General features: G+C 44.3%; 2 protein-coding genes across 2 annotated transcripts in view; both read right to left on the bottom strand.

The window, feature by feature from the left end:
* tert (telomerase reverse transcriptase) overlaps positions 1–14,065 on the bottom strand; it is a 59,744-nt gene extending 45,679 nt beyond the window's left edge. Inside the window, exons 1-2 of the mRNA XM_078428076.1 lie at positions 13,787–14,065; positions 1,133–3,446 (exon numbers count right to left, since the gene is read on the bottom strand). Coding sequence (XP_078284202.1) covers positions 1,133–3,446; positions 13,787–14,065 — 2,593 coding nt within the window. The remainder of the gene's footprint in view (positions 1–1,132; positions 3,447–13,786) is intronic.
* A 4,850-nt stretch (positions 14,066–18,915) lies between these two features.
* Positions 18,916–27,456, bottom strand: part of clptm1l (CLPTM1 like) — a 32,471-nt gene continuing 23,930 nt past the window's right edge. Inside the window, exons 11-17 of the mRNA XM_078419184.1 lie at positions 27,227–27,277; positions 26,783–26,865; positions 26,660–26,694; positions 26,485–26,540; positions 24,875–24,919; positions 23,079–23,194; positions 18,916–22,210 (exon numbers count right to left, since the gene is read on the bottom strand). Coding sequence (XP_078275310.1) covers positions 22,123–22,210; positions 23,079–23,194; positions 24,875–24,919; positions 26,485–26,540; positions 26,660–26,694; positions 26,783–26,865; positions 27,227–27,277 — 474 coding nt within the window. The 3' untranslated portion in view covers positions 18,916–22,122. The remainder of the gene's footprint in view (positions 22,211–23,078; positions 23,195–24,874; positions 24,920–26,484; positions 26,541–26,659; positions 26,695–26,782; positions 26,866–27,226; positions 27,278–27,456) is intronic.

The raw sequence follows: 27,456 nt of genomic DNA, 5'->3' as shown, positions 1-27,456 counted from the left end.
AAAATCTTCTAACCCCCCTCTCTAACTCCAGGTCCCTCAGGTCGGCCGACTTGGGGCTACTCACTATCCCGCGGTCTAGGCTTAAGCTCAGGGGTGACCGCGCTTTTGCGGTTGCAGCTCCTAGACTGTGGAACAGCATCCCTCTCCCCATCAGAACTGCCCCCTCCATCGACTCCTTTAAGTCCAGGCTCAAAACCTATTTCTACTCCCTAGCGTTTGAGGCTCATTGAGGAGGCGCTGTGAACTGTTTGCGTGCTACTGTATGTTTCATTTTTTTCCTTAGTACCTAATCAGATGTACAGCACTTTGGTCAACGTGGGTTGTTTTTAAATGTGCTATACAAATAAAATTGACTTGACTTGACTTGACTTAACTGTAACTGCTGTAACCTTGGCTACATGCATCCCTAATTTCCCCAACCGTCCTACTGCTGTTTGGTGGTCTGTATACAACTCCAACAAACGTTTTCTGCCCTTGGCTTTTTCGAAGTTCTACCCATACCGATTCTACAGCATGCAAGCTAATATCTCTCCTTGTTGTTGCATTAATCACATCTTTAACCAGCAAAGCCACCCCACCTCCTCTTCCTTTCTGTCTATCCTTCCTGAATATCGAATACCCCTGCATGTTTAGCTCCCAGCCCTGGCGCTATGTCCCCGTAATTCCAACTATGTCATATTCCTTAACTACTAACTGCACATTCAATTCATCCACCTTATTACAAATGCTCCTCACATTAAGACACAAAGCTTTCAGGTTTGTTTTTCTTATATCCCCTCTACCTTTTGTTTTTGTCCTCCTTTTATGTCCCTCTATCTCCTTGCATTGATCCCCACCCACATGGTTTAAATGTGACCTATCCTACACTCTCTTTCCCGTCAACTGCACGCATATGCTTCCACAATATTGACTCCACCCCCCCCCCCCCCCCCCCCCAAGTGTTTAGTTTAAACCCACCCATGTAGCACTAGCAAACCTAGTTATAATATCCAATACCATGATTTAACTGTAGTAAAGCTGCCAATAATCTTTTAAGGAATATAAGACATCTCATACATAGAACTTCTACATCTTAAACATCTACATCTTGATCTAAATGAAGAAAACATTCTCAAGACAGTAAGTTATTCACCTTTGTTGAGCTGAAGCCACGCACAGTCATTCACTCTCATTTTCCACATAATTTCACTGCATGAGAATTTATCAAACTTCCCCAAAGAAATGAACTTCTTTACGTTCTTCAGGAATCGGAATTTATTGTGATTTGAACCCCAGAGCTCATCTGATACAACCCTGAGCAAACACTCCCTCACAAATCGATAGACCTGAAGTGGACTGCTGTATTGCTTAAGCAAACACAGCTGGTCTGAGTTACTTGATCCTTCATTACTGTTGAAGTCTACAGATGTTCTGATCTTTTCATTTGCTTTCTCTTCCCCTGCTGGACCTTCAGGAAGATGACTCTGCTCAGGACAGGCACCAGGGCATTCCAAAGCTCTCCAAGAATGTGCATGCTCTTCCAAACATCTTCCTGTTGTCAAATCGTGGCCATGAAGGTCAGTGCTCACTGACAAATTATCCTTTAAGCTGTTGTTTAATATAGGTTGCTGTTTTTCAATTGGGTGGCCACATGCCCCAACAGGAGTATGAGGTTCCAATCCTGCAGCACACCTGCTGAAAGGCCTAAAAGCCATCTTTGGAACAGAGAGTGAGTTTGGTGCATTATTTCGTTCAACACTTGACGCACCATTGACCTTTCTTCCTTTCTGAATGTTTACATAACAATTTCTCATCAATATTTGCAAATATGGACAGCGTTTATGATTTCTCAACAATCGAAGAAAAATATTTCTCATTTGCCAGTAGCGCTTTGGAAACTTTTTCCTTCTCCGGTGATTACTAAGCTGCTGCTGTGCCATCTTAGTTCCTAATAAATTTCTATTCAAGAATATGGCTTCTACAAGCCTCTGACCACCTGTGCTGAAGTCCTGCAATTGATTCAATATAAATGTCTTTGGTAAACATTCTGCATTATTATTACAATACATTATACTCCCTCTTTCTATATAAATTTCACTCCATGGTCTTTTCTTGATTGCCGGAGCATCTTTAAATAGATGCAGTGATGACCCAGTGAATATAGGCTTTACGAAGCCACCAAACTCTGTGTGGCACTGTACAGTTTTCCTGGCATTATTCCAATAAGTGCTCTCTCCGCTGGTGTTGTTTGTGTTCAGGGTTCTGCTTGTTTCTCTGCCATTTTGCTTAGACTTTTTCCTTCTTACGCATTGTATTTCCTTACATTCAGCCCATTCACCAATTTCTACTGTGAAATGATCACAACTCTTTCCACATTTGTGGTACATAGAAGTATTTGTTTCCCACAGCCCTGTGAATGCTGTATCTAGAGTAGACAAAACATCTTTGTTAGAAGAAACAATTTCTACACCATGCACGAAATGTTCATTTGCTTCGCTTTCAGTCAGCTCCTGTGTCTTGACATCATTCCCTAGATCCTGCCGTTTACAGTCTGCACTGGTATTTCCCTCCACTCTGCTCTTCAGTGAAGTGAATTTGTGATCCTTTGCTGCACATTCATTATTGCTATTTTCTCCATTCCATTCCATGACTCCTTCACATGACTGATCAATTATACCACCAGATTGCTCACTTGCTTGTGGAGACTCGTGTGACTTACCTTCCACAAGCAATCCTTCATGTTTGGTTACTTTATTTTCCACCAGCACTGACAGCTGGCTTTCTTTTAATCTCTTTGCCGGAGCCTCCACTCTGTCATCATTCAAAAATCGTTTTAGCAATCGACCATCTTTCATGCCCACATCCTTTGATGTCCATCTTCCAATATCAACTTCAGGTCTGGCCCTCTTTACAGACTTGCATCGACAAGAAGGAGGTACTTTTCGAACTTTATGCTTAGTGGGATCTGCACCAAGTGGTCTTTGTGCTAATAGATTTCCAGCTCGTGATAATCTTTCCTTCCATTTCCTCCTCTTTGAAAGGAATCCCTTGTAAAAACTGAGTTTCCTTTGAGCATTCCTTAGTGCAAGGCAGGGCCGATATTGAACTGGCCTCTGCTTAAGCCAGGTAGACTGGGCTTGAGTACCACCTGTAAGGAGGCTATAAATGGGCACTCCACATAGCTGAAAGCAGCAGCTTGGTGGGACTAGCCTAAAGAGGGAGCAGTGCTCCAGCAGATACATCATGACATCGTCCCCAATCCTGCTCACCAGTGTTTTCCACAGCATACTGGTCTTGATAACAGACGTGGTGGTATTTATTTGGTAACTACGTATATTGGGAGTAGATCTCACAGGGATGAAACTTGCTTCAGTTGCATTGCTGTAGCCAAAGCTTAGCACATTTCTTTTCCTTTTTTCACAAATCCGTTGAATAACTCTCATAACCACATCACTTTGTGTAGATAACTGAAAAGAAATTAGAGAAATTTTGTTTATTCTGTCAAGTCAAGAGTGTTTTATTGTCAGACTAGACCATGTGGACCCGTTGGGCCCAAACCTCTCCTGCATTGGTGCAGCACCCCCTCAGCCTCCCCCATCCCCTCCCTCCCCTCCCTCCCCCCCTCCTCCTCCCTCAATCCCTCCGCCCCTCCTCCACCCCCCCTTATCCTCCCTCCTCCCTCACCCCACTCCCCTCAACCCCCTTTATCCTCCCTCCTCCCCCCTCCCTCCTCCCCCCTCCCTCCCTAACAGATAGATTTAAATTTTAAAATGTGAATAACTTTAAAAATATAACACTGATTTCAATGAAACATCTTCCCACCAAAGGGACGATGGTGAGTAAGGTGGGCCTAAAATAGTCACGCTATCGTGTACCGCTTTGGCTGTAGTTCAGGAACAAACATACAAACGAGAGGTTTAGTGTTCCAGATAGAACAATGACATTTTTACTTGCTGCAGCACCATAGAATATGCATAGTACACTGTAAACAATATAATAAACGAGAGAAAAAAGATCAATGTGTATATATACACATTCACAAGTATACACACACATATATATATATATATATAAACATAGCACAAAAAGTAAGGAAATTTGTGTTTGGTAGATTATTTCTTTGTTGTAACAATGCTTCTTGGCAATAAATCTTATACCGTTGGAAAGCCTGTTTATTTCCCTTTTAAATGGTGCCACATTTGTAAGGAACATGCATTTGTGGGATGAGCCGCTGAGTATATGGGTTGCGCCCATGAAAATTTTGCCAAATCTTCTCTGCCAATGCCAAACAGCTTATTCTGCTGTTGCTATTGACTCTTGTTTTGAGCTTCTGGTACCCCCAGGTGCTGACAATCAGGTGCCTGATTGGCACCTGATTGGCAGCATCTGTGAGCATGGGCCCTGCTACAGTGGTCAGTAGGTGTCTGCTCCAAGAATCGGCATGCCACGTTTGACTGATCTGGATAGGGCCCGTGCGATAGGGCAACTTCAAGCTGGTGTTCCGCAAAACCAAGTAGCGGCATTATTTGGAGTGAGCCCTAGTACCATCTCCAAAGTGAAGGCCAAGTTCCATATAACGGGGGATGTCAGAGACAGGCCGCGAAGTGGGCGTCCCAAGAAGACGACACCCGAAGAAGACCGTTTCCTCACCCTGTCAGCACTTAGGAACCGTAGGCTGTCTACTACAGATTTGCAGTCAAGGTTTGCAGGACGATATGGCCGACGGCTCTCTGCCCAGACAATTCGGAACAGACTGCACGCAGCCGATCTCCGGTCTCATAGGGCTGCCAGGAGGCCTGCCATGACTGCCCTTCACCGTCAGGCCCGCTGGTGTCGGCAACACGTGCACTGGAACCTGAACATGTGGAGGAACGTTATGTTCAGCGATGAGTCCAGATTCTGCCTACGGCAGTTCGATCATAGGGTCAAAGTGTGGAGAAGACGCGGAGAACGCTATGCTGATTGCTGCACCGATAGAGTAACATCTTTTGGTGGAGGCAGTGTGATGGTGTGGGGCGGCATCTCCCTCACTGGAAAAACGAGGCTTGTCATCATTGGAGGCAATCTCAATGCAGAGAGATATCGAGATGAGATTCTGCAACCAGTGGCAATCCCATATCTCCACAGTCTGGGACCGAACTCTATCCTCCAAGATGACAATGCTCGCCCCCACAGAGCAGGGTTTCACAGAGACTACCTCCAGAATTTGGGAGTGGAGAGGATGGAATGGCCTGCCAGCAGTCCTGACCTCAACCCCATTGAACACTTGTGGGATCAGCTTGGGCGTGCTGTTCGTGCCAGAGTGACCAACACAACCACGTTGGCTGACTTGCGACAAATGCTGGTTGAAGAATGGGATGCCATCCCACAACAGTGTGTGACCAGGCTGGTGACCAGCATGAGGAGGTGCCAGGCTGTTGTGACTGTGTATGGTTCTTCCACACGCTACTGAGGCTCCTGTTTATTAAATGAATAAATTGTTAAATTGCCAATATGTCTTGTTTCTTCAGACTTCAATCATCCAATCCACCAAACAACACCGAACAAGAGTCAATGGCAGAATAAGCTGTTTGGCATTGGCAGAGAAGATTTGGCAGATTTTTCATGGGCGCAACCCACATACTCAGCTCTGCTGCTCATCCCACAAATGCATGTTCCTTACAAATGTGGCACCATTTAAAAGGGAAATAAACAGGCTTTCCAACGGTATAAGATTTATTGCCAAGAAGCATTGTTACAACAAAGAAATAATCTACCAAACACAAATTTCCTTACTTTTTGTGCTATGTTTATATATATATATATATATATATATATATATATATATATATGTACACACACACACACACAATAAACAAACAATAGTAGTGTAGTAATAACAATAATAATAGTCTATTGTAGTTCCGAGCTTATTTGAGGTTGTAGTGTTTAATAGCCTGATGGCTGTAGGGAAGAAGCTGTTCCTGAACCTGAACTTTAGAGCTTTCAGACTCCTGTACTTTCTTCCCGATGGCAGGAGTGAAATGAGTGTGTGGCCAGGGTGGTGTGGGTCTCTGATGATGCTGGCTGCCTTTTTGAAGCAGCGACTCCAATAAATCCCTTCGATGGTGGGGAGGTCAGAGCCGGTTGATGGACTGGGCAGTGTTCACAACTTTTTGCAGTCTTTTTCGCTCCTGGGCGATCAAGTTGCAGAACCAAGTCGTGATGTAACCAGTCAATATGCTCTCTGCTGAACGCCTGTAGAAATTCAAGAGAATCCTCTCTGACATACCGAATCTCCGTAATCTTCTCAGAAAGTAGAGGCGTTGATGTGCTTTATTAAAAATTGCATCAGTGTGCTGGGTCCAGGGAAGATCTTCGGAAATATGCTAGCGCAGGAAATTGAAGTTTTTGACTCTCTTCACCATTTGATAAAACAGGATTGTGGGTCCTCATCCTTCCTCTTCCAAAGTCCACAATCGGTTCATTGGTTTTACTGATATTGAGAGCCAGGTTGTTGCGCTGGCACCATTCGGTCAATCGGTCGCTGTAAACCACGATCAAGCATTAAGGTTATGAGCCGTTTCCGGTATTTAACAGCTGATAACTTTGGGTTGACAACTATTGCAAGTAATATGAAGTCCAGCTTCTTTTGTGTAATCAAGAGCCAGTGGGAGATAAAGGATTCCATTGAAAGGCGCCCATTTTAACATTGGAAAAAGATGTGGCTTGGATTTGGCTGGAATGGAACATCTGTCCATAAGTACTTTCAACCTGGCCTCAGCTCTCCCCAATCCTCCAGTGATAAAATTTGGTGGGTGACAAACTCACACGAATACATGACAAGCATCATATAAGATGCAGCAATGCCAATGTCGATACAAATCAAACTTTTATAAATAGTAATATCAAAATATCCAGATTCCTTAGCTATGTTCAACCTCAATCTCCCCATTTAAAAAAGTCATCAGCAGTATAAATGCAGGAAATGCCATAATTCTCACCTCCAAATTTGGTATCATGATAGCTTTCACATTATTAATGATTGTTAAGTTTATAACTGAACATCTCTTTGCTGATAGCAGACCTCCCAACATTTGATTTTACAAATTCATAATTTTAATGTCCAAAATTCAGAATTTTACATCAAAATTCAGAATTTTACATCAAAATTCATAATATGGCGCGTAATGCAACTTTTCAGCAAAAAAAAGTATTCACGCCAAATGCGCGTAAGCGTTGCGCTACATTCATGTGTGAAAAATGACTATTATTTCCAACAGTCTGCAGTTCTTGGACTACATGTACAATGTCAGGCCTATCATGAGTATATTCTGCTATTTATAGGAAGGTTATTGAACAGAAATACTTTTTACAACACAACAAAAAAATAATTGTTTTGTTTTGTTTTCTCTATTTTGCTTTTTCCTTACACAAAATGCATAACTAAGTTATGAAGAGTTTCATTGTAAAATGCACATACCTAAGCACATACCTAAGTATTAGCAACCAAACAATTTAAATTTAAGATTATTAATGAAAATCCAGAGTTGATATGAGGTTACTTTTTTAAGGAAAGTGTTGTTTCGATCTGAATGTACTTTTGGAATTGTGTATGTCGATTCAATAATGACTGCCAAAAGTGATGTTTGATTACTCGAAAGGGAACAATTTAGAGGGTTTTTGGGTATGGGCACAGGAATTGGATTAATTGCAATCTTTCAAGCACCTGATCTGCGCAGGTAACAACAAATTAGTTCTTTCTAAGCAGTACCATTCTATTACTTGTGTAGGTAGGAACTGCAGATGCTGGTTTACACCAAAGATAGACACAAAAATGCTGGAATAATTCAGTGGGACTGACAGCATCACTGGATAGAAGGAATGGGTGACATTTCGGGTCTAGACCCTTCTTCAGACTGGGAGTAGAATGTTGGTCGAGATGCAAGGAACCCTCCACATCTTTGCTGACCTAATTGTAGACACTCCCAGGAAATTGCAGTCAAAAGGTCTGTAGCGGGGTAAAGAACAGCAACTCACAGCACATAATTTCTTGCTGCAGCAATTTGTGTTGCATTAATTCCATAGAACCAGAGACCCAAGTATGTGGCACTGTGAGGTAGTGGCTCTGCCTGCTGCATCACTGTGCCGTGCCTAAACAGAGGTTATGGGGAGAAGGCAGGACAATGGGGTTAGGAGGGAGAGATAGATCAGCCATGATTGAATGGTGGAGTAGACTTGATGGCCTAATTCTGCTCCTGTCACTTATGACCTTATTTCCATAGGAGGGATCAGTCTTCAGTCTTGCATCAGTCTTCACAGTGGAAAGCACTAGCAACGTGCCTGAAATTCAAGGGGTGGAAGTGGAGTAGCTATTACTAAGGTGCCTGGGAAGCTGAAAGGGATCAAGGTGGATAAGTCACCTGGACTGGACAGACTGCACCCTAGGATTCTGAAAGAGGTTGCTTTAGAGATTGTGGAGGCATTGGTAGTGATATTTCAGGGATCACTAGAATTCAGTGGTTCTAGACGATTGGAAAATTGCCATTATTACCCCGCTGTACAAGAAGGGAGCAAAGCAGAATAGTGGAAACTGTAGGCCGGTTAGTCTGACTTCAGTGATTGGTAAGATTTTAGAGTTCATTATAAAGAATTAGATTACGGAGTATTTAGAATTTCATGATAAAATATGCCAAAGTCTGCATGGTTTTGTGAAGGGGAGATCTTGCCTGACAAATCTGCTGCAATTCTTTGACGAATAGCAGGTCAAAGGAGTCAGTGGATGCTGTTTACCTAAATTTTCAGAAAGCCTTTGATAAGGTGCCACATGTGAGGCTGCTGAGGACCCATGGTATCAAAGGGCAGATACTAGCATAGACAGCAGGTTGGCTGGACGCCAGAAGGCAGAGTGGCAATAAAGGATCCTCAAAAAGTTAATTTGTAAGTCGAATCGGTAGTAACGAAGGCAAATGCAATGCTAGCATTTATTTCAAAGGCTAGAATGCAAAACCAGGGATGTAATGCTGAAGCCTCTATAAGGCGCTGGTCAGACCACATTTGGAGTATTGTGAGCAATTGTGGGCACCATATCTGAGGAAGGATGCACTGGCTCTGGAGTGTCCAGAGGAGGTTTACAAGAATAATCCCAGGAATGAGTGGGGTAACATATAATGAGCATTTGACAGCACTGGGCCGGCGCTCGTTGGAGTTTAGAATGATGAGGGGGGGGGAGCCTCATTCAAACTTACCGAAAAGCTTGGATAGAGTAGATGTGGAGAGGATGTTTCCACTAGTGGGAGACTCTAGGACTAGATGTCATAGCAGAATTAAAAGATGTTGCTTTAAGAAGATGAGGAAGAATTTCTTTAGTCAGAGGGTGGTGAATCTGTGGAATTCTTTGCAGCCATCAATAGATTCTTGATTAGTACGGGTGTCAGGGGTTATGGGGAGAAGGCAGGAGAATGGGGTTAGGAAGGAGAGATAGATCAGCCATGATTGAATGGCGGAGTGGACTTGATCGGCCGAATGGCCTAATTCTGCTCCTATCACTCATGACCTTATGAGGGTGGCGCCATGAGCTGGTTTAGGGGAGCGTTTACAGCGCAATATAAAACACGCCAAATTACACTTGGCTGCAACGTCACATGGTACAAATCTTCAGAAAAATCTGGAGTCGATAATCTGGCCCGGATTGAAAGTTTGAGACATAACTTTATGACAATAAGAGTTCGGTATTCCGCCTGAGCGTGCGCGGGTCATAGGTTGCGGGTGCTAAGCATTGCCACCGGCTCCTCTGCTCCGTGTAAACAAACCTCCGTTTCATACGTTTTTTCCAGTTTTTCTCCGTATAGGTAAGAAAATACTGTTTTCAAAACTGTTAATACAATACAATACATCTTTATTGTCATTGTACAGGGGTACAACGAGATTGGGAATGCGCCTGCCATACAATGCAATAAATTAATTAGCGAGTCAGTATAAATTTAAACAACCCAATGAAACAAATTGGAACAGTTTTAAAACAGAATAAAGTGCAAGTAGATCCCCAAAAAAAAAAAAAAATCCAAAATAGCTTTATTTGTCATTCGTTCAGAACAAGATTACTTAGCCAGCAGTACAAAAAACACAAGACACAACCCCAACACAAACATCCATCACAGTGACTCCAAACACCCCCTCACTGTGATGGAGGTCAAAAACTTGCCGTCTCTCTTCCCCCATGCCCCTCCCACGTACAGACAACTCGACCCCTACCGAGGCAACCGACCCGCACAGCCCCCGCAAGGAGATGGAAAGACCAAGCCGCACCGGGCGATGGAAAGTCCCGCGGCTGAACCGCACCGGGCGCTGTTCAGTCCCGTGGCCGCGACGCACCGGGCGACGGAAGGCCCCGCGGCCCGGGCAGTGTTCAGTCCCGCGGCCGTGCCGGGTGACGGAAGGCCCCGCGACCGAGCCGAGCCGCACCGGGCGATGGAAGGCCCCGCGGCCGCGCCGGGCGATGGAAGGCCCCGCGGCCGAGCCGCACCGGGCGATGGAAGGCCCCGCGGCCGAGCCGCACCGGGCGATGGAAGGCCTGGTGGCCGAGCCGCACTGGGCGATGGAGGGCCTTGCGGCCGAGCCGCACTGGGCACTGTTCAGTCCCGCGGCCGAGTCGCATCGGGCGATGGAAGGCCTCGCGGCCAAGCCTCGCCCCGAGGAAGAGACCTTAAAAAAGAAAGATTTCCCCCACCCTTACCTCATACACCCCCCACACACATACACAACCAAAACAAAACACCCCATCACCAACACACAAACAAAAAAGGACAAAGGACAAACAGACTGCCAGCGAGCCGCAGCCGTTAGGCACCGCCACACGGCCAAGTGATCTGTGCCGGATCACTGTGTGATGTGACCATCCGGCTCAGCAACACCGGTTCATAGCAGCTATGGCCCTGGGGATAAGTCTGGAGGTACGGGTGTAGCTGTGGCCCTGGGGATGGGTCTGGAGGTGTGGGCGTCGCAGGCCCTGGGGATGAGTCTGGAGGTGCGGGCGTAGCAGGCCCTGGGGACGAGTCTGGAGGTGCGGGTGTAGCAGGCCCTGGGGACGAGTCTGGAGGTGCGGGTGTAGCTGTGGCCCTGGGGACGGGTCTGGAGGTGTGGGCGTAGCTGTGGCCCTGGGGATGAGTCTGGAGGTGCGAGTGTAGCTGGGGCCCTGGGGATGAGTCTGGAGGTGCGGGTGTAGCTGTGGCCCTGGGGATGGGTCTGGAGGTGTGGGCGTAGCTGTGGCCCTGGGGATGAGTCTGGAGGTGCGGGTGTAGCTGTGGCCCTGGGGATGGGTCTGGAGGTGTGGGCGTAGCTGTGGCCCTGGGGATGAGTCTGGAGGTGCTGGTGTAGCTGTGGCCCTGGGGATGGGTCTGGAGGTGTGGGCGTAGCAGGCCCTGGGGATGGGTCTGGAGGTGCGGGTGTAGCAGGCCCTGGGGATGGGTCTGGAGGTGTGGGCGTAGCAGGCCCTGGGGACGAGTCTGGAGGTGCGGGTGTAGCAGGCCCTGGGGATGGGTCTGGAGGTGCGGGCGTAGAAGGCCCTGGGGATGAAGCTGTTCCTGAGTCTGGAGGTGCGGGTGTAGCAGGCCCTGGGGATGGGTCTGGAGGTGCGGGTGTAGCAGGCCCTGGGGATGGGTCTGGAGGTGCGGGTGTAGCAAGCCCTGGGGATGGGTCTGGAGGTGCGGGTGTAGCTGGCCCTGGGGATGGGTCTGGAGGTGCGGGTGTAGCAGGCCCTGGGGATGGGTCTGGAGGTGCGGGTGTAGCAGGCCCTGGGGATGGGTCTGGAGGTGCGGGTGTAGCAAGCCCTGGGGAAGGGTCTGGAGGTGCGGGTGTAGCAGGCCCTGGGGACGAGTCTGGAGGTGCGGGTGTAGTAGGCCCTGGGGATGGATCTGGAGGTGCGGGTGTAGCTGGCCCTGGGGATGGGTCTGGAGGTGCCGGTGTAGCAAGCCCTGGGGACGGGTCTGGAGGTGCGGGTGTAGCAGGCCCTGGGGACGAGTCTGGAGGTGTGGGCGTAGCAGGCCCTGGGGATGGGTCTGGAGGTGCGGGTGTAGCAGGCCCTGGGGATGGGTCTGGAGGTGCGGGTGTAGCAGGCCATGAGGATGGGTCTGGAGGTGCGGGTGTAGCTGGCCCTGGGGATGGGTCTGGAGGTGCGGGTGTAGCTGGCCCTGGGGATGGGTCTGGAGGTGCGGGCGTAGAAGGCCCTGGGGATGAAGCTGTTCCTGAGTCTGGAGGTGCGGGTGTAGAAGGCCTTGTATCGTCAAGTTAGGAGGAGGGGAGTTCAATGAGATCTAGGTGTCCTAGTGCATCAGTCAATGAAAGGAAGCATGCAGGTACAGCAGGCAGTGAAGAAAGCCAATGGAATGTTGGCCTTCATAACAAGAGGAGTTGAGTATAGGAGCAAAGAGGTCCTTCTACAGTTGTACCGGGCCTTGGTGAGACCGCACCTGGAGTACTGTGTGCAGTTTTGGTCTCCAAATTTGAGGAAGGATATTCTTGCTATGGAGGGCGTGCAGCGTAGGTTCACTAGGTTAATTCCCGGAATGGCGGGACTGTCGTATGTTGAAAGGCTGGAGCGATTGGGCTTGTATACACTGGAATTTAGAAGGATGAGGGGAGATCTTATTGAAACATATAAGATAATTAGGGGATTGGACACATTAGAGGCAGGAAACATGTTCCCAATGTTGGGGGAGTCCAGAACAAGGGGCCACAGTTTAAGAATAAGGGGTAGGCCATTTAGAACGGAGATGAGGAAGAACTTTTTCAGTCAGAGAGTGGTGAAGGTGTGGAATTCTCTGCCTCAGAAGGCAGTGGAGGCCAGTTCGTTGGATGCTTTCAAGAGAGAGCTGGATAGAGCTCTTAAGGATAGCGGAGTGAGGGGGTATGGGGAGAAGGCAGGAACGGGGTACTGATTGAGAGTGATCAGCCATGATCGCATTGAATGGCGGTGCTGGCTCGAAGGGCTGAATGGCCTACTCCTGCACCTATTGTCTGTTCGGGGCCACAGGGGCTCAGCACCGTCGACGGCTGATCTGCTGCAGCGTGGAAACAAACCGTCGTTTCATCCATTTTTTCCCGTTTTTCTCCGTATAGGTAAGAGAATACAGTTTTCAAAACTGTTAATTTGGTGTATACACAAAACTACCATGATTTTGTAGGTTTTTTTAAACTTTATGCGGCGAGTTCCCCTCAACTCTCCCCGACTCTTTAACGTGTCCCGGAGCCGTGGACCGGCGGCGGCGGCGGCGACTGGAGGCAAAGCTGCCGGCGAAGGTTCACCGGAGAGCGGATCATCCGCCCCCGACCCAGAGCCGGGACAAGGGGGGGAGAGACCGCAGAGCAGCGCCCCCTCTCGCACAACAACAACAACAACAACCAACGCAAGGAGTCGGGGAGAGTTGAGGGGAACTCGCCGCATAAAGCAAAAATACCTACAAAATCATCGTAGTTTTCACTAATTAACCGTATATACTCCAAATTAACAGTTTTAAAAACAGTATTTTCTTACCTATACGGAGAGAAACTGGATGAAACGCGGTTTGTTTCCACGCTGCAGCTGATCAGCCTCTGTGACCCGCGTATTACCCAACCCGCTTAATAACTTTAAAAAAGCCGAGCCTTTCACGCTTGGTCAAGCGGGGAGTTAGTCAACCAATGAGATTGATTCCCAATAACCTTTTCGAAAGTTTGCACGTCAACACTTCGACTGCAGAAGGCGCCAAACGTACATTCCCTGCACGCTGCAAGAATGTGATTTGGTTAGTGCAATGCCAATGCACAACGCGTTTGTTTTTAGCCTTCCTACCTGCTGAAATGTCAGCGGCTGCCACAGAGGCTTTGCCTCCCCGGGGACGCACACGGTGAGTTGGGAGATGAAATGCTTGTAGTTATCGGTATCAGACGCCTCCACCAAAACTGGTGGTGCAACGTGGTCGATCTGGGAAATGAACGTCTCTATGGAAGTTACGCGGGGATAGAGAGACCCCAGCAACCGGTACAAGCCGCTCTCGTTCATAATCCGCCTCTCCGGCAACAGCGGGGCACTCATCGTCCGTTCTGTTTGCAGCCCGTCGTCAACCATCATCGGCGACCGCAGAGCACGCTGCAGAGCGGAGTGGTTACACCAGCCAGCAGTCCCGGAGCTCGCTACCTCCCTCCCACCAATCAATCAATCAAACTGACTTCCCCTCTCTTCCAAACTAGTCTAGATTGCATGGAATTCACAACACAGAAACATAACCACGGGGCAGTGAGTGCAAGAATGAGGAAGTCAAATCAGTTTTAAAACTTTGGTTAGCCCACATTTTATTGTACAAAATGTGTGCAGCACGGTGGCGCAGCGGCAGAGTTGCTGCCTCACAGCGATATAATCCCAAATGTAACAGCAGGAAAAGACTACAAGCTTCAAGATAGCTTTATTTGTCATCCAAAAAAGTTTTTTGGACGAAATTCAGTCACCCACAGTCCAACAATAAAAGCACTAAAATAGGCAGATTACACAATAAAGCATTAAAATAGGCAAACCCCCAAAAACACACAACCCCAAAAACACACAAAAAAAGAAACATCCATCGCACTGAGTCTCCTCCAGTCCTCTCCTCACTGTGATGGAAGGCCACAATGTCTTTTCCCTTCCCCTGCCGTCTTCTCCCGCGGTCAGGCTGTTGTGGTTCCAGGCCGCGCCGGACGGTCCGCAGCGGGCCGACCCAAGCCCCGCGATCCGGGGCGGGCGAACACGCTGCCGCTGTTGCTGCACGTCGGGGCGGTCGTGGCTCCCGACATTGAAGCCCCCACCCAGCAGAGAAAAATCCCGCGGCCTATTTTAGGCCGCGCCGGACGGTGAAATGTCCGCGACCCAAGCCCCGCGATCCGGGGCGGGCGAACACACTGCCACTGCCGGAGCTCCCGATGTCGGCATCCACGCGTCCCGAGCCTAAGGCGAGTCGCAGCCGCTCCCGCAGCCTCCGAAGACGGCCGGCTCCGCTGATGGTAAGTCCGATCTGCGGGCTCTGCGAACCAGAGCCCTGGAGGCCGCCAGCTCCAGGAGTTGGGCCGATGGTAGGCCGCAGCAGGAACGGAGACAACACCCAGAAAACAGAGGTCGGGTCTCCGTTCGGAAGGGACACATATTTACAATTTTACAGTTCCCCCCCACACCCACACATAGTACACAAACACAAAAACACATCACATCGACAATTAAGACACAAAAAAACAACAAAACACAAAGACAAATGGACCGCAGGTAAGCCGCAGCTGCTATGGCAGCGCCGCCATTTTATGTATGCCATCTTCCATGCCAGCAAGAATAATATTGCAGTCCATTAGCAGTAATACAGTGATCAAAATAGTTGAACGATACGGCAGCACCAGTACTTGATTTTAAAAGTTGGTTGGTCAAATTGCAGGAAACCATAAATGTTAATAAAGTGCGATTTCTCCATGATTTATCGGGCGCGGCACTGTGGTAGAGTTGCTGCTTTACAGCGCCAGAGCCTGGTTCAATCCTGACGGGTGCTGTCTGTACAGAGTTTGCACGTTCTCCCCGTGACCGCGTGGGTTTTCTCTAGGTGCTCCGGTTTCTACCCACACTCCAAAGACCTACTGGTTTATAGGTTAATTGGCTTCGGTAAATTGTACCTAGAGTACTGGTATCACAAGTCATTGCGGACTCGGTGGACCTAGATTGCACAATGACAGTGAAATCACTACTCTCAAGAGCCATTATTTAAAATGAGAATTATTAATAAACATAGCACAAAAAGTAAGGAAATTTGTGTTTGGTAGATTATTTCTTTGTTGTAACAATGCTTCTTGGCAATAAATCTTATACCGTTGGAAAGCCTGTTTATTTCCCTTTTAAATGGTGCCACATTTGTAAGGAACATGCATTTGTGGGATGAGCAGCAGAGCTGAGTATGGGTTGCGCCCATGTAAAATCTGCCAAATCTCTGCCAATGCCAAACAGCTTATTCTGCCATTGACTCTTGTTCGGTGTTGTTTGGTGGATTGGATGTCTGAAGAAACAAGACATATTGGCAATTTAACAATTTATTCATTTAATAAACAGGAGCCTCAGTAGCGTGTGGAAGAACCATACACAGCCACAACAGCCTGGCACCTCCTCCTCATGCTGGTCACCAGCCTGGTCACACACTGTTGTGGGATGGCATCCCATTCTTCAACCAGCATTTGTCGCAAGTCAGCCAACGTGGTTGTGTTGGTCACTTTAGCACGAACAGCACACCCAAGCTGATCCCACAAGTGTCCAATGGGGTTGAGGTCAGGACTGCAGGCAGGCCATTCCATCCTCTCCACTCCCAAATTCTGGAGGTAGTCTCTGAGAAACCCTGCTCTGTGGGGGCGAGCATTGTCATCTTGGAGGATAGAATTCGGTCCCAGACTGGAGATATGGGATTGCCACTGGGTGCAGAATCTCATCTCGATATCTCTCTGCATTGAGATTGCCTCCAATGATGACAAGCCTCGTTTTTCCAGTGAGGGAGATGCCGCCCCACACCATCACACTGCCTCCACCAAAAGATGTTACTCTATCGGTGCAGCAATCAGCATAGCGTTCTCCGCGTCTTCTCCACACTTTGACCCTATGATCTAACTGCCGTAGGCAGAATCTGGACTCATTGCTGAACATAACGTTCCTCCACATGTTCAGGTTCCAGTGCACGGATTGCCGACACCAGCGCAAACGGGCCTGACGGTGAAGGGCAGTCATGGCAGGCCTCCTGGCAGCCCTATGAGACCGGAGATCGGCTGCGTGCAGTCTGTTCCGAATTGTCTGGGCAGTGAGCCGTCGACCATATCGTCCTGCAAACCTTGACTGCAAATCTGTAGAAGACAGCCTACGGTTCCTAAATGCTGACAGGGTGAGGAAACGGTCTTCTTTGGGTGTCGTCTTCTTGGGACGCCCACTTCACGGCCTGTCTCTGACATCCCCCGTTATATGGAACTTGGCCTTCACTTTGGAGATGGTACTAGGGCTCACTCCAAATAATGCCGCAACTTGGTTTTGCGGAACACCAGCTTGAAGTTGCCCTCTCGCACGGGCCCAATCCAGATCAGTCAAACGTGGCATGCCGATTCTTGGAGCAGACACCTACTGACCACTGTAGCAGGGCCCATGCTCACAGATGCTACCAATCAGGCACTTGATTGTCAGCACCTGGGGGTACCAGAAGCTCAAAACAAGAGTCAATAGCAACAGCAGAATAAGCTGTTTGGCATTGGCAGAGAAGATTTGGCAAATTTTTCATGGGTGCAACCCATATACTCAGCTGTGCTGCTCATCCCACAAATGCATGTTCCTTACAAATGTGGTACCATTTAAAAGGGAAATAAACAGGCTTGCCAACGGTATAAGATTTATTGCCAAGAAGCAGTTACAACAAAGAAATAATCTACAAAACACAAATTTCCTTACTTTTTGTGCTATGTTTATAAGTATCAAACCGTAACTTCCATCTGTGAAGCGCTCAAGGCCATTGAGAAAGCGGCCAAGATGCCTGTGGACAGTGCATCCTCCCTCTCCAGGGACATGGATGTAAGATTGAAGGAGGGGCAAGCAGTCAGCCTGGATGGAGCTCTCGGCTGGCTGCTGCCATAAACCACAAATGTCCAGCTTGGCCAGAGAAAGGGAGGGGAGTTAGAGGTTACTTAAAATTGGAGAATCCTATGAACGTACCATTGAGTTGAGTTGTAAGCTCGCCAAGTGGAATAAGAGATGCTGTTCCTCCAGTTTGTGTGTGGCCTTACTGGCAATGGAAGTGGTCTAGGACAATAAGGGCAGTATGGGAATAGAAAGGCGAGTTGAAATGGCTCCAGTAGGCCTTGGCAGGCTAAGTCCATGTATTCAGCAAAACGGTCACCAAGTCTATGCTTGGTCTTGCTGATGTACAGGAGCCCACATCAGGAACACTGAGGTTAGAGGAGGTGCATGTGAACCTGTCTCAGAAACCCCAGCAGACCTTCCAGGTGAAACAGACTCCTTTTGTACATTAACCAGCATGTAGTTCTTTGTTTCTAGAAAAGTGATGTCATTCAGGAATGCACTTTGTTGATGGTTTCTCTACGACGATCCCACAGTTCAGTCGAGGCTTGAACAAGTGCAGCTTGGGCCCCAAGACACCACTGAACCTTCCAGCACCCAACTGAACGAGCCAAAATAAAACATGGTGGGGAGGAAGTTCACCGAAAGCAACAACAAAAGTTAATTCCATCCACCCCTTAATGACTCTGTCTCACTCCTTGCGATCACGCAGCCATCACTGTCTCCACCAATCCTTCCTGAACTTAAGGGCGACACAGTGGCGTAGCAGTAGTTGCTGCCTTACAGTGAATGCAGCGCCGGAGACCCGGGTTCGATCCCGACTACGGGTGCTGTCTGTATGGAGTTTGTACATTCCATGACCTGCGGGGGTTTTCTCCGAAATCTTCGGTTTCCTCCCACCCTCCAAAGATGTACAGGTATGTAGGTTAATTGGCTTGGTAAATGTAAAAATTGTCCCTAGTGGGTATAGGCTAGTGTTAATATCCGGGAATGGCTGGTCGGCGTGGACCCGGTAGGCCAAAAGGGCCTGTTCCGCGGTGTATCTCTAAACTAAACTAAACTAAACTTCCTTCAGAAAACATTCACAATCCTTGTATTACCTTATATAAGACGTGTATTAATTTATATAAGACATTGGTGAGGCCGCAGAGTATTGTGTTCAGTTCTGGCCACCATGTTGTAGGAAAGATGTTGTCAAGTTGGAAAGTAACGGAGATGATTTACGAGGATGTTGCCAGGACTCGCGGGTCTGAACTACAGGGAGAGGTTCATTAGGCTGGGACTCTATTCCTTGGAGCACAGGATGAGGAGGGGTGATCTTACAGAGGTGTATAAAATCATGAGAGGAACAGATCGGGTAGACACACAGTCTTACGCCCAGAGTGGAGGAAATTGAGAACCAGAGTGCACAGATTTAAGGTGAAGGGGGAAAGATTTAATAGGAATCTGAGGGGTAACTTTTTCCACAGAGGGTGGTGGGTGTATCGAATGAGCTGTCAGAGGAGGTAGTTGAGACAGGGACTATCGCAACATTTAAGAAACAATGAGATAGGCAGAGGACAGGTCTAGAGGAATATGGGCCTAAACGCAGGCAGGTGGCACTAATGTTGATGGGATATGTTATTCGGCGTGGGCAAGATGGGCCGAAGGACATTTTTCCACACTGTATGGCTAACTAATCTACTGAAGCAATGGGCACTGCACTTTAATGCCCATTTGTAAAAGCTGTCTTTTTGCAATATAAATCTCTTCCATCTGCAGCTCCAACCTTGTTTTTCCAGTGCGGTTAGAGAGCTCCTCTCTGTGCAAGACCACAGGAGTATTGTATGCAGTTCTGGTTCTCCAATTACAGGATGGATATGGAGGCTTTGAAAAGGGTACAGAAAAGGTTTACCAGAGCAAACTCCGTATAGACAAGCACTCGTAGTCAGATTGACACTGGCACTAAGGCAGCAGTAAGACAACGAAAATGAGTGTAGAGAGTTGTTCAGGTTGTGGGAGCACATTCAATTAGGATTAATCACCCGACGTAAAAATATCTATGGTCATGGAAGGAGTGTTCACATTGTCAAACCCAAACACTTCCAATATCTGTGCTATCAGAAAATGTTATGACTAGCAGGGGTTTGATAGTCAGAAGATGCATGTTTAATATAATTGGTAAAGGAATGGAATTTGAAGTAAAGAAAAAAAAAATAGATATTCAGCAAGTTGTAGTGGCGTGGATTTAGAATGCACCACCTGAAAAGAATAGTGGAAGCAAACTGACTGGCATTATATAGTCTATTGATAACAGAAACAGACCATTCAACCCAAGGGAATTAATGCCAGTGCCTGTGGTCTACATGCATTCTCTTCCTCCCCACCCCCACCAGTTTTCTACTGCTCAGTCACCATGCCATCCAAAGATCTGGACCCTAGAGCCATAGTGCTTTTAACTAAAATATTGTTGCTATTCTTAACCTTACTATTAGCCAATTGTGCCAGGTTCCATCGTATTTATTTTGTGTTTTTTAAACTTGTTCCATTAGTACTTTCCATGCATACTTTATTGCACACCACACTTACAACTGCATCACTACAAATAGCAAAACGCTGTTATATTTATGTAGTCACATTGTAGTTTTACCAGATTCAACTTCATAACATAATACAATGAGTGAGGAATGACTGTCAGTTCCTGCAATTGAACTTCTGAGTTACACCGAGACCAAGTAACCTTTAAGAATTACCATCTGCAACATGAGGATCAATTATCTATGCCGCCCATATGAAAAGATTATCATCTCAGTGTTCAGCAGCATAAGCATTATACTTGAAAATGATGCACCAATCTTCACCGAAGTAAATGTAAAGGCAGCATAGTAGCACAACCAGTAAAGCTGCTGCCTCATGGTGCCAGAGACCCGTTTTGAAACCTGACCTTAGGTGCTGTCTGTGTGGAGTGTGCACCTTCTCCCTGCAACTGCATGGATTTTCACTGGGTGATCCTTATTTCATCCCACATCCCAAATAGTGTAGGTGGGCAGATTAATTGGTCACTATAAACTACCACCAGTGTGTAGATGAATAGTAACATATGGAAGGATGATCTATGAGAATATGAAAAAATTAAAAAGGGGATTAATGATTAATGTAGGATTAGTGTAAAATAGGCGGTTTCCATAGGATGGTCAATGTAGACTGAATGGGCTGAAGTGCCTGTTTCTACATCACCTCTAAGATTTAATAAAACCTGAGAAATTTTCAGAAAAAAACATTATCTGAGTGTTCAAAATAACTATCTCACTCGCAGAAAAAGGAATGCAGACTCAAGCGAGATATTACACCTGATCAGTACATCAAATTTTACAGGTTAATAAAAATGAGAAAGTACTATTTTGAGCTGAGCCAATGCAAAAATGCAAATTGAACTAAGAAATTATGTTTACTTTTAACTCAAAATTACCATCCTTATGCCAAAAATAAACCTGAATCCTTAAGCAATTTAAATTATTCTGCCATATTTGGCTGTGAGAATTTCTTCCGTTATATAGATTTCATCTTATTCAGCTTAGTTCCTTTTTAAAAAGAACCTGTCTATTAAAATAATACTCATGGGAAAAATAGTTTTGCATTCAATATATAAAAATCCAGTCCAACTAATTCAAGCAAATTATTTTCTCTTTCGAGCAGTTAATTTTTCTCCCCTTATACAAATCAATGATGTGTTTAATAAGTGACTTGAAAATTAATTAAAATATTTTTCTTGCAAAACAGATGAAACTAGGCAGAATTAACATTAATTCGTTTTTCTACTTTTTCCCCAGGGCAACGGATTTTAAAACTAGAGATGAGAGGGAAGAGAAGGAACTCGGGGGCAATCTTTTTACTCAGGCAATTCTGTTTTTACAATGAACTGCCAGAGGAAGCTATAGAAGTGGATACAATGATGCCTTTTAAAAGGTTTTTGGACAGATATATGGATAGGAAGGGTTTAGAGGGTTATCAGCCAAATGGGACTAGCCACATATATCAACTTGATCGGCATAGACAAAGTGGGCTGAAAGGCCTGTTTCCTTGCCATACAGCTCTATGATTCCAATAACCACAGTTGCACAAACCAAAAACATTGAGTGAAGTTGGTACATAAATCATTCACATTTTAGGTAATGTACACAAAGAAAGAAAAATTGGAAAGTAGTAAACTGAAACAAAACTGGGAAAAGTAGTGCATGGATGCCTGAATACTTCAGTCCAGAATGAAGTCAATCAACTGTGGCAGGCGTTCTGACTGGTTCCCGCCCCAAAACCTTTCTCCCAGTTGAATGGACTCTTGGAACAAACGACAATTTACAAATCTAAACTGTGCTGTCAAACAGCAACTTTATTGTTTATAATTTCTATCTTTGTACGTGTAATACTGTTTAACTCTCAGAAGTATGACCTGGAATTATAAATTCAAGGAGATTGGCACTGCTGGAGATACTGCAGTCACAGTAGGAAAGGTCAATGAAGTCACTGTGCTGCAGGCAGCAGCGCATAAAGATTGCTTGCAACTGAACAGACATTAATTGCAGAGTAAGTTCAGTCTGAGGTCATTCCTTATGCAGCTTTCCCTTAGTGTCTTTTTCATCATATGATTCACCAAACTCATTTATTCTTGTTTTATCCACTGGGTAAAGCCTGCAATTAAAAATAATACAGAATTTCAGAATTAAGTCACATGTCTGTTTATCATGATGCAGCAAAATGGCACAAAGGGAAAATCAAGGGACAAATTTCTCTAACTTTTTAAACATTGTTTTGAAGCTTTTTGTGCACAGTAAACAAAACCATCTTGATCAGCTAGGCACGTGGGCTGAGGAATGGCAAATTAAATTTGATGCAGGTAGGTGTAAGGTGTTGCATTTTGGGAGGTCAAACTCGGGCAGGACCTTCCCAGTGAATGGCAGGGCCTTGTGGCATGTTGAGGAGCAGCGGGATCTAGAAGCACAGGTACATAGTTCTTTAAGCCTGAGGGAAAACATTTTCACAGAGGGTGGTGAGTATATGGAATGAGCTCTCAGAGGAAGTAGTTGCTGCAGGTACTATAACAACATTTAAAAGACATTTTGACAGGTATATGGATAGGAAAGGTTTAGAGGCAGGTGGGACTAGCGTAATGGGGCATCTTGGTCAGTATGAAGTAGGGCCATTTTATATGACTATGACTCTAAAACCTCTCATAAGGTGTTTTTAGTGTCAGCTTTCCTATTTTATGTATCTGTCTGATGTTCCATTTTCCTGAGAACAAAAACTGGTATCCCCAGCATTTGTACCAGCTGGAGTTTCGAGAAGGAAATGGCTAACTAAAAGACAATATGTGTTTTGCAGAGGCACAATACACGTTTTTTTTTAACAAGATCCTCCAACCCAACAAAATAGGTTTTCGACTGAATTCTAATGCCGGAAGTGAAAGGATTCATGTTTCTAATGAAACCGTTGATTGATGTGCAGAACATAGTATGTATAAACGTTTTAAATTTCAAAATAATATTTTGAATAATCTTACCATCTCTGATACAAGTAAACAAGGAACACCACATCATCTCTGAAGCAAGCTAGTCTATGTGATGTTGGCATGGTGATGATGAAGGCAAATACATCATCTATAAAAGTGTTGAATGCCTGAAATGGAAGATAGATTGTGATAGTAAAAGATAAACAATATTTTCAAGTCAGAACATTGGAAAATAAGACTACATCATATTACTAAGTATATGTAATGTGAAGAGAATGGGTATGATAATAATACAAAGTCGATGTTTGCAATATTCCATATTTAGGCTTAACAAGGAAATAAATACAAGATCAGATGTATGTCTGTCTGCAATGAGAGGAATGGTTGAAAATGTAACAGTGATGCGATTTTTGCTTTAGATACAAATGGTTATAAAACAAATTACCTGCCTGCTCTTATTGAAATAATTTATTTTACTACATTCATACAATATCTATGTACTAATGCAATTTATCAACAACCTCGTTCCTCTAAATGTGTATAACTCTGATATACTCCAAGGATTTTCCACGGTATTCAATTGAAATTGGAACTGCACATCACTTCTGCAATGGGAATGTGTTTTGGCAGTACATCAACTAATACTCAAATTAATGAGCAGGGTAGAACCACTGAGATGAGAAAACAAAAATAAAACCACAAAGTAATAGAAACACCATAGTATTTTCACTAGCTCCAAACATTAATTTTCAATGTAAAAATTCCAGGAATAAAACGCAAGAACTGGATTTAAATACTTTATGAAAGGTAGCAAAGAGGCTAAACCTTGACACTGCCTCCCTAAAGGTTATAAATAAATTGCTCTTTTCTGTAGTAATAAATATGTTAGTCCTTATGCTAATAACATACAACTACAAATGCTCAAGTTCATACAAGCCATTGTTTTGGAAAGTGGTGGGATACAGAATCCATGCGTAATACTACCCTCATCTCAACCCCAATGAAATAAATCTTGGCTGCATTTCAAGACGACTAAGTAACAACTTAGTGGCAACACAAGTAAATAGAGTGGTAAAGGTAGTATATAGTACGCTTACTTTCATAGGTCAGGGCTTTGAGTACAAGAGCCAGGAACTCCAATCTCTGTCTATCCGGTAGAACCTGTACTCTGGAATTATTAAGCTGCCAGTCCTATCCCGCCCTTAGTCATGTTTGTGTAATGGCTGTAACCTCCCAGTTGCAGGACCTATCAATGCAGAGTTCATTCACCTCACCCATCAGGCCTCACATTGAAATAAATGCAACTTAAACCAACAATCCTGCCATACTCCTGCCAATCCTGTCTACTGAACTTGCTTTCATCATCCTCCGTACTGACTTCTAGCCTTTATCTTTTTTCATTCTTGCTTCTCCCACCATGAAGAGGCAACCTTAGATCGGCTCTGGGAGGAGGCCAGTCTCTCAAACAGCAAATGGAAAACGATCATTCTACTTTTTTTTTTTAAAAGGTACTTTGAAGTTAAATTATCCATGTTAATCCAGTAAACTCTCAATAACTAAATTTACGTACTTTACTGTAAGGGTACAAAATTCCAATCTCTCAGATCGGAACTGCAATCTTTGAGAGAAGTACATTTTTAAATGTAAACCATCATATGACTGACAGACAATAACACCACTTGACAGAACAGCAATAATAGCTTTCATTCAGTTATGCTCAATGCATGCAAAGGTGTTTTACAAGATTCTGAATTGCAAATAAACATGCCAAAATAGTACATGCAACTGTAGTGTGACATGAATTAGGTCTCAGTTTAGACATGCAAATAGAATTAAAAATAGCTTACTTTATACATAAAAGCCTTCCATGGTAAGTGTGCCACAGACTTCAACTGTAAATAAATGAAAATTATTAATTCCAAAAATTCACATTATTAAAATCATATTTTTGAAGCTTACATGTGGAATCCACTTCAGTGTGCGATGAGAAGGGCATCAGTAATTACACATCTTCAACCCAGTACATTTTATGATCTCAGACCGAATTCTGAATATTTGTCACCTACCTAGTTTGCTAATGAAGCGCTTGAGAACATACCTATTCCAACAAAATACATTCGAGAAATATGTCGAAATAAAATGCAAAATGGACAAGTAGCATATGCTGTAACAGCTTTGTTCATTAAGCAAAAAACATCATTCAGAGTGGAAAGAATATCAAGCCCAGTCACTTCAATGACAGGTGAACCTAGCAAATTAATCAGTAAAGTTCAATCTCTATTGAAAACCAATATAGCTATTTCACTAAGATTCAATTGGGTTTTAAAACTTTTCATGATGAAAAAATTATTTTCTATACAATTTATTTCCAGAACTTTAAAGTATTCACTTCATAAAGTTTGTTACATAGTTGTGGAAGTAATTATACATTGTTAAAACACCAAAATTAGATTTCTCGTGTAATTTTGAAATTTGGATCACGGCGCACCTTATTTAATGCATGCACTTATTACTTGAAATTTTACTATCTTACTAAACATATCATGATTTTTATGTTTACTACTACAAGCCCACTATTTAGTTAACCACAAATTTCATCTTAGTACAAACTCAATATGCACAGATTTTATTGACTTGGATCCATTCAGGGGATCGGAGCACTATTGTTTTAGTATCCCAAGCAAGAGAGTTTTGTTTTTTTAGGTGCTCCTGGGTAAGGAGGACCTTTTTAATAAACGTTTCAAAATCTAGTCTGAATTCTTGGTCCATTTGGGTTTCAATATGCCAACCTAGTTTTGCTCATTTCAAATCATTCCCTCTGTATGATCTGAGAGATTATGAAATCAGAGAATCACAGCAAAGACTAAACCTTTCCAAATTGGTATCAACTCGTGTATTTTGTACCATATTTGCATGAACACTGGATGGTATTCCTCTGGCTACTCCATTTCCCACTCCCCACCACTCCACTGTTGCCAGGGCTATAATGTAATGACATTGAGTCACTACTCAGCAGGTCAGATTGTTTTTGGGCAGAAGGGGGTAGATGAATGGAGACAGGGTGGAAATATTGATGAATTTTCAATTACGCTACCACCAAAAAGAAAATTTATAATTTGCTCTCCAGAGGAACTTTAATGTATGTTGAAAAGTATGATTCAGACTTATACAAATCAGTTATGAAAAACAATAAACAAGAGTGACTGGAAGTAGTGGACTAAAGGTTACATCTCACACTTCTATCACCCTGTCAGTTTAGAATGAAATGGCACACATTTTTATCAATTGAAAGAGACACACACAGGATGTAATAAACAACACAAATGGGTTTGTGGCTCAGAGTTCAACAGGAGAATAATCCACAAGATAGCATCTGGATAATTATGTTTCCAATTAAGACTTGTCAATCTCTACTAAAATAGCTTCATCACGTCAAAATAATGATCTTTTCACCTACCTTATAATTAACAAATAGTTGAGGCAGCATAAACAGGAATCCAAAAGCATAGACACCTGTAATAATCACACAGGCATTTTAATGACCACTACAATAAAAGCACTTCAGCAAAGATATAAATAATTTCATTTAGAAAAAAAACTTGTTCAAAGCCAAAAACATTGTTAGCACTTACCATTAACTAAACTGTTGATCAACCATGAATACCAGCTGAAAATACATACATTGTAAATCTAATGTAGTAATAATTCCTTGAAGATTCAAATTTATATTTGACTTACGGGGCAATAATAATTACCTTTTGTACTTCATATTTAATAAGGAGTACACAGCTCCACCAAAACAAAGTGGATAAAGTATGTAGGACAAATATTTCATTGCCTAAAAACACAAAATACATTTGATGAACAGACCATTTTAACAGATAATCATATCTATAATAATTAAGATGAACATACATTTCTTAAAAATTGCATCAGCCTCTTAAAAATGTTAGGAACTGATACATCACAAACATCAACAATCTCCCCCTGCCCCCATAAATGTTGCTCAATGATTTTTGCGTTATTCTGATTTTATTTAAATTTACCAACTATTCTTCTCTCAATGAAGCAACGTCTCACACTGGTAATGCATCTTAAATGTGACCAAATACAATCTGTGAGGCCCAAACAACTTCAGATTTCTTTCCTGAATCACCATGCGAAGCATGATAGAACAGCAAATAAGACAAGCCAAATACCTGAGTATCATATTCTTCAGTCTTTTTTTCAGACTCATCAAATGTTCCAAACTGCAGAAAAAATAAACAGTAATCTATTTTGATTCATATAAATATATCTTTATTTTGGCAACTTGAAGTGTAAAGAAAAAGAAATGTCTCAAGAGTCCAAATTAATTTAGGATGGTCTGCAACAAAATCTAACCACAGAGACCATAAGCTCAGCAAAGATTATCTTTTTCCAGAACTAC

Source organism: Rhinoraja longicauda, chromosome 2 (genome assembly GCF_053455715.1).
Source record: "Rhinoraja longicauda isolate Sanriku21f chromosome 2, sRhiLon1.1, whole genome shotgun sequence".
NCBI lineage: Eukaryota > Metazoa > Chordata > Chondrichthyes > Rajiformes > Arhynchobatidae > Rhinoraja > Rhinoraja longicauda.
Note: the sequence above shows the minus strand (reverse complement) of the source record. Positions and strands in the feature narration are given on the sequence as shown.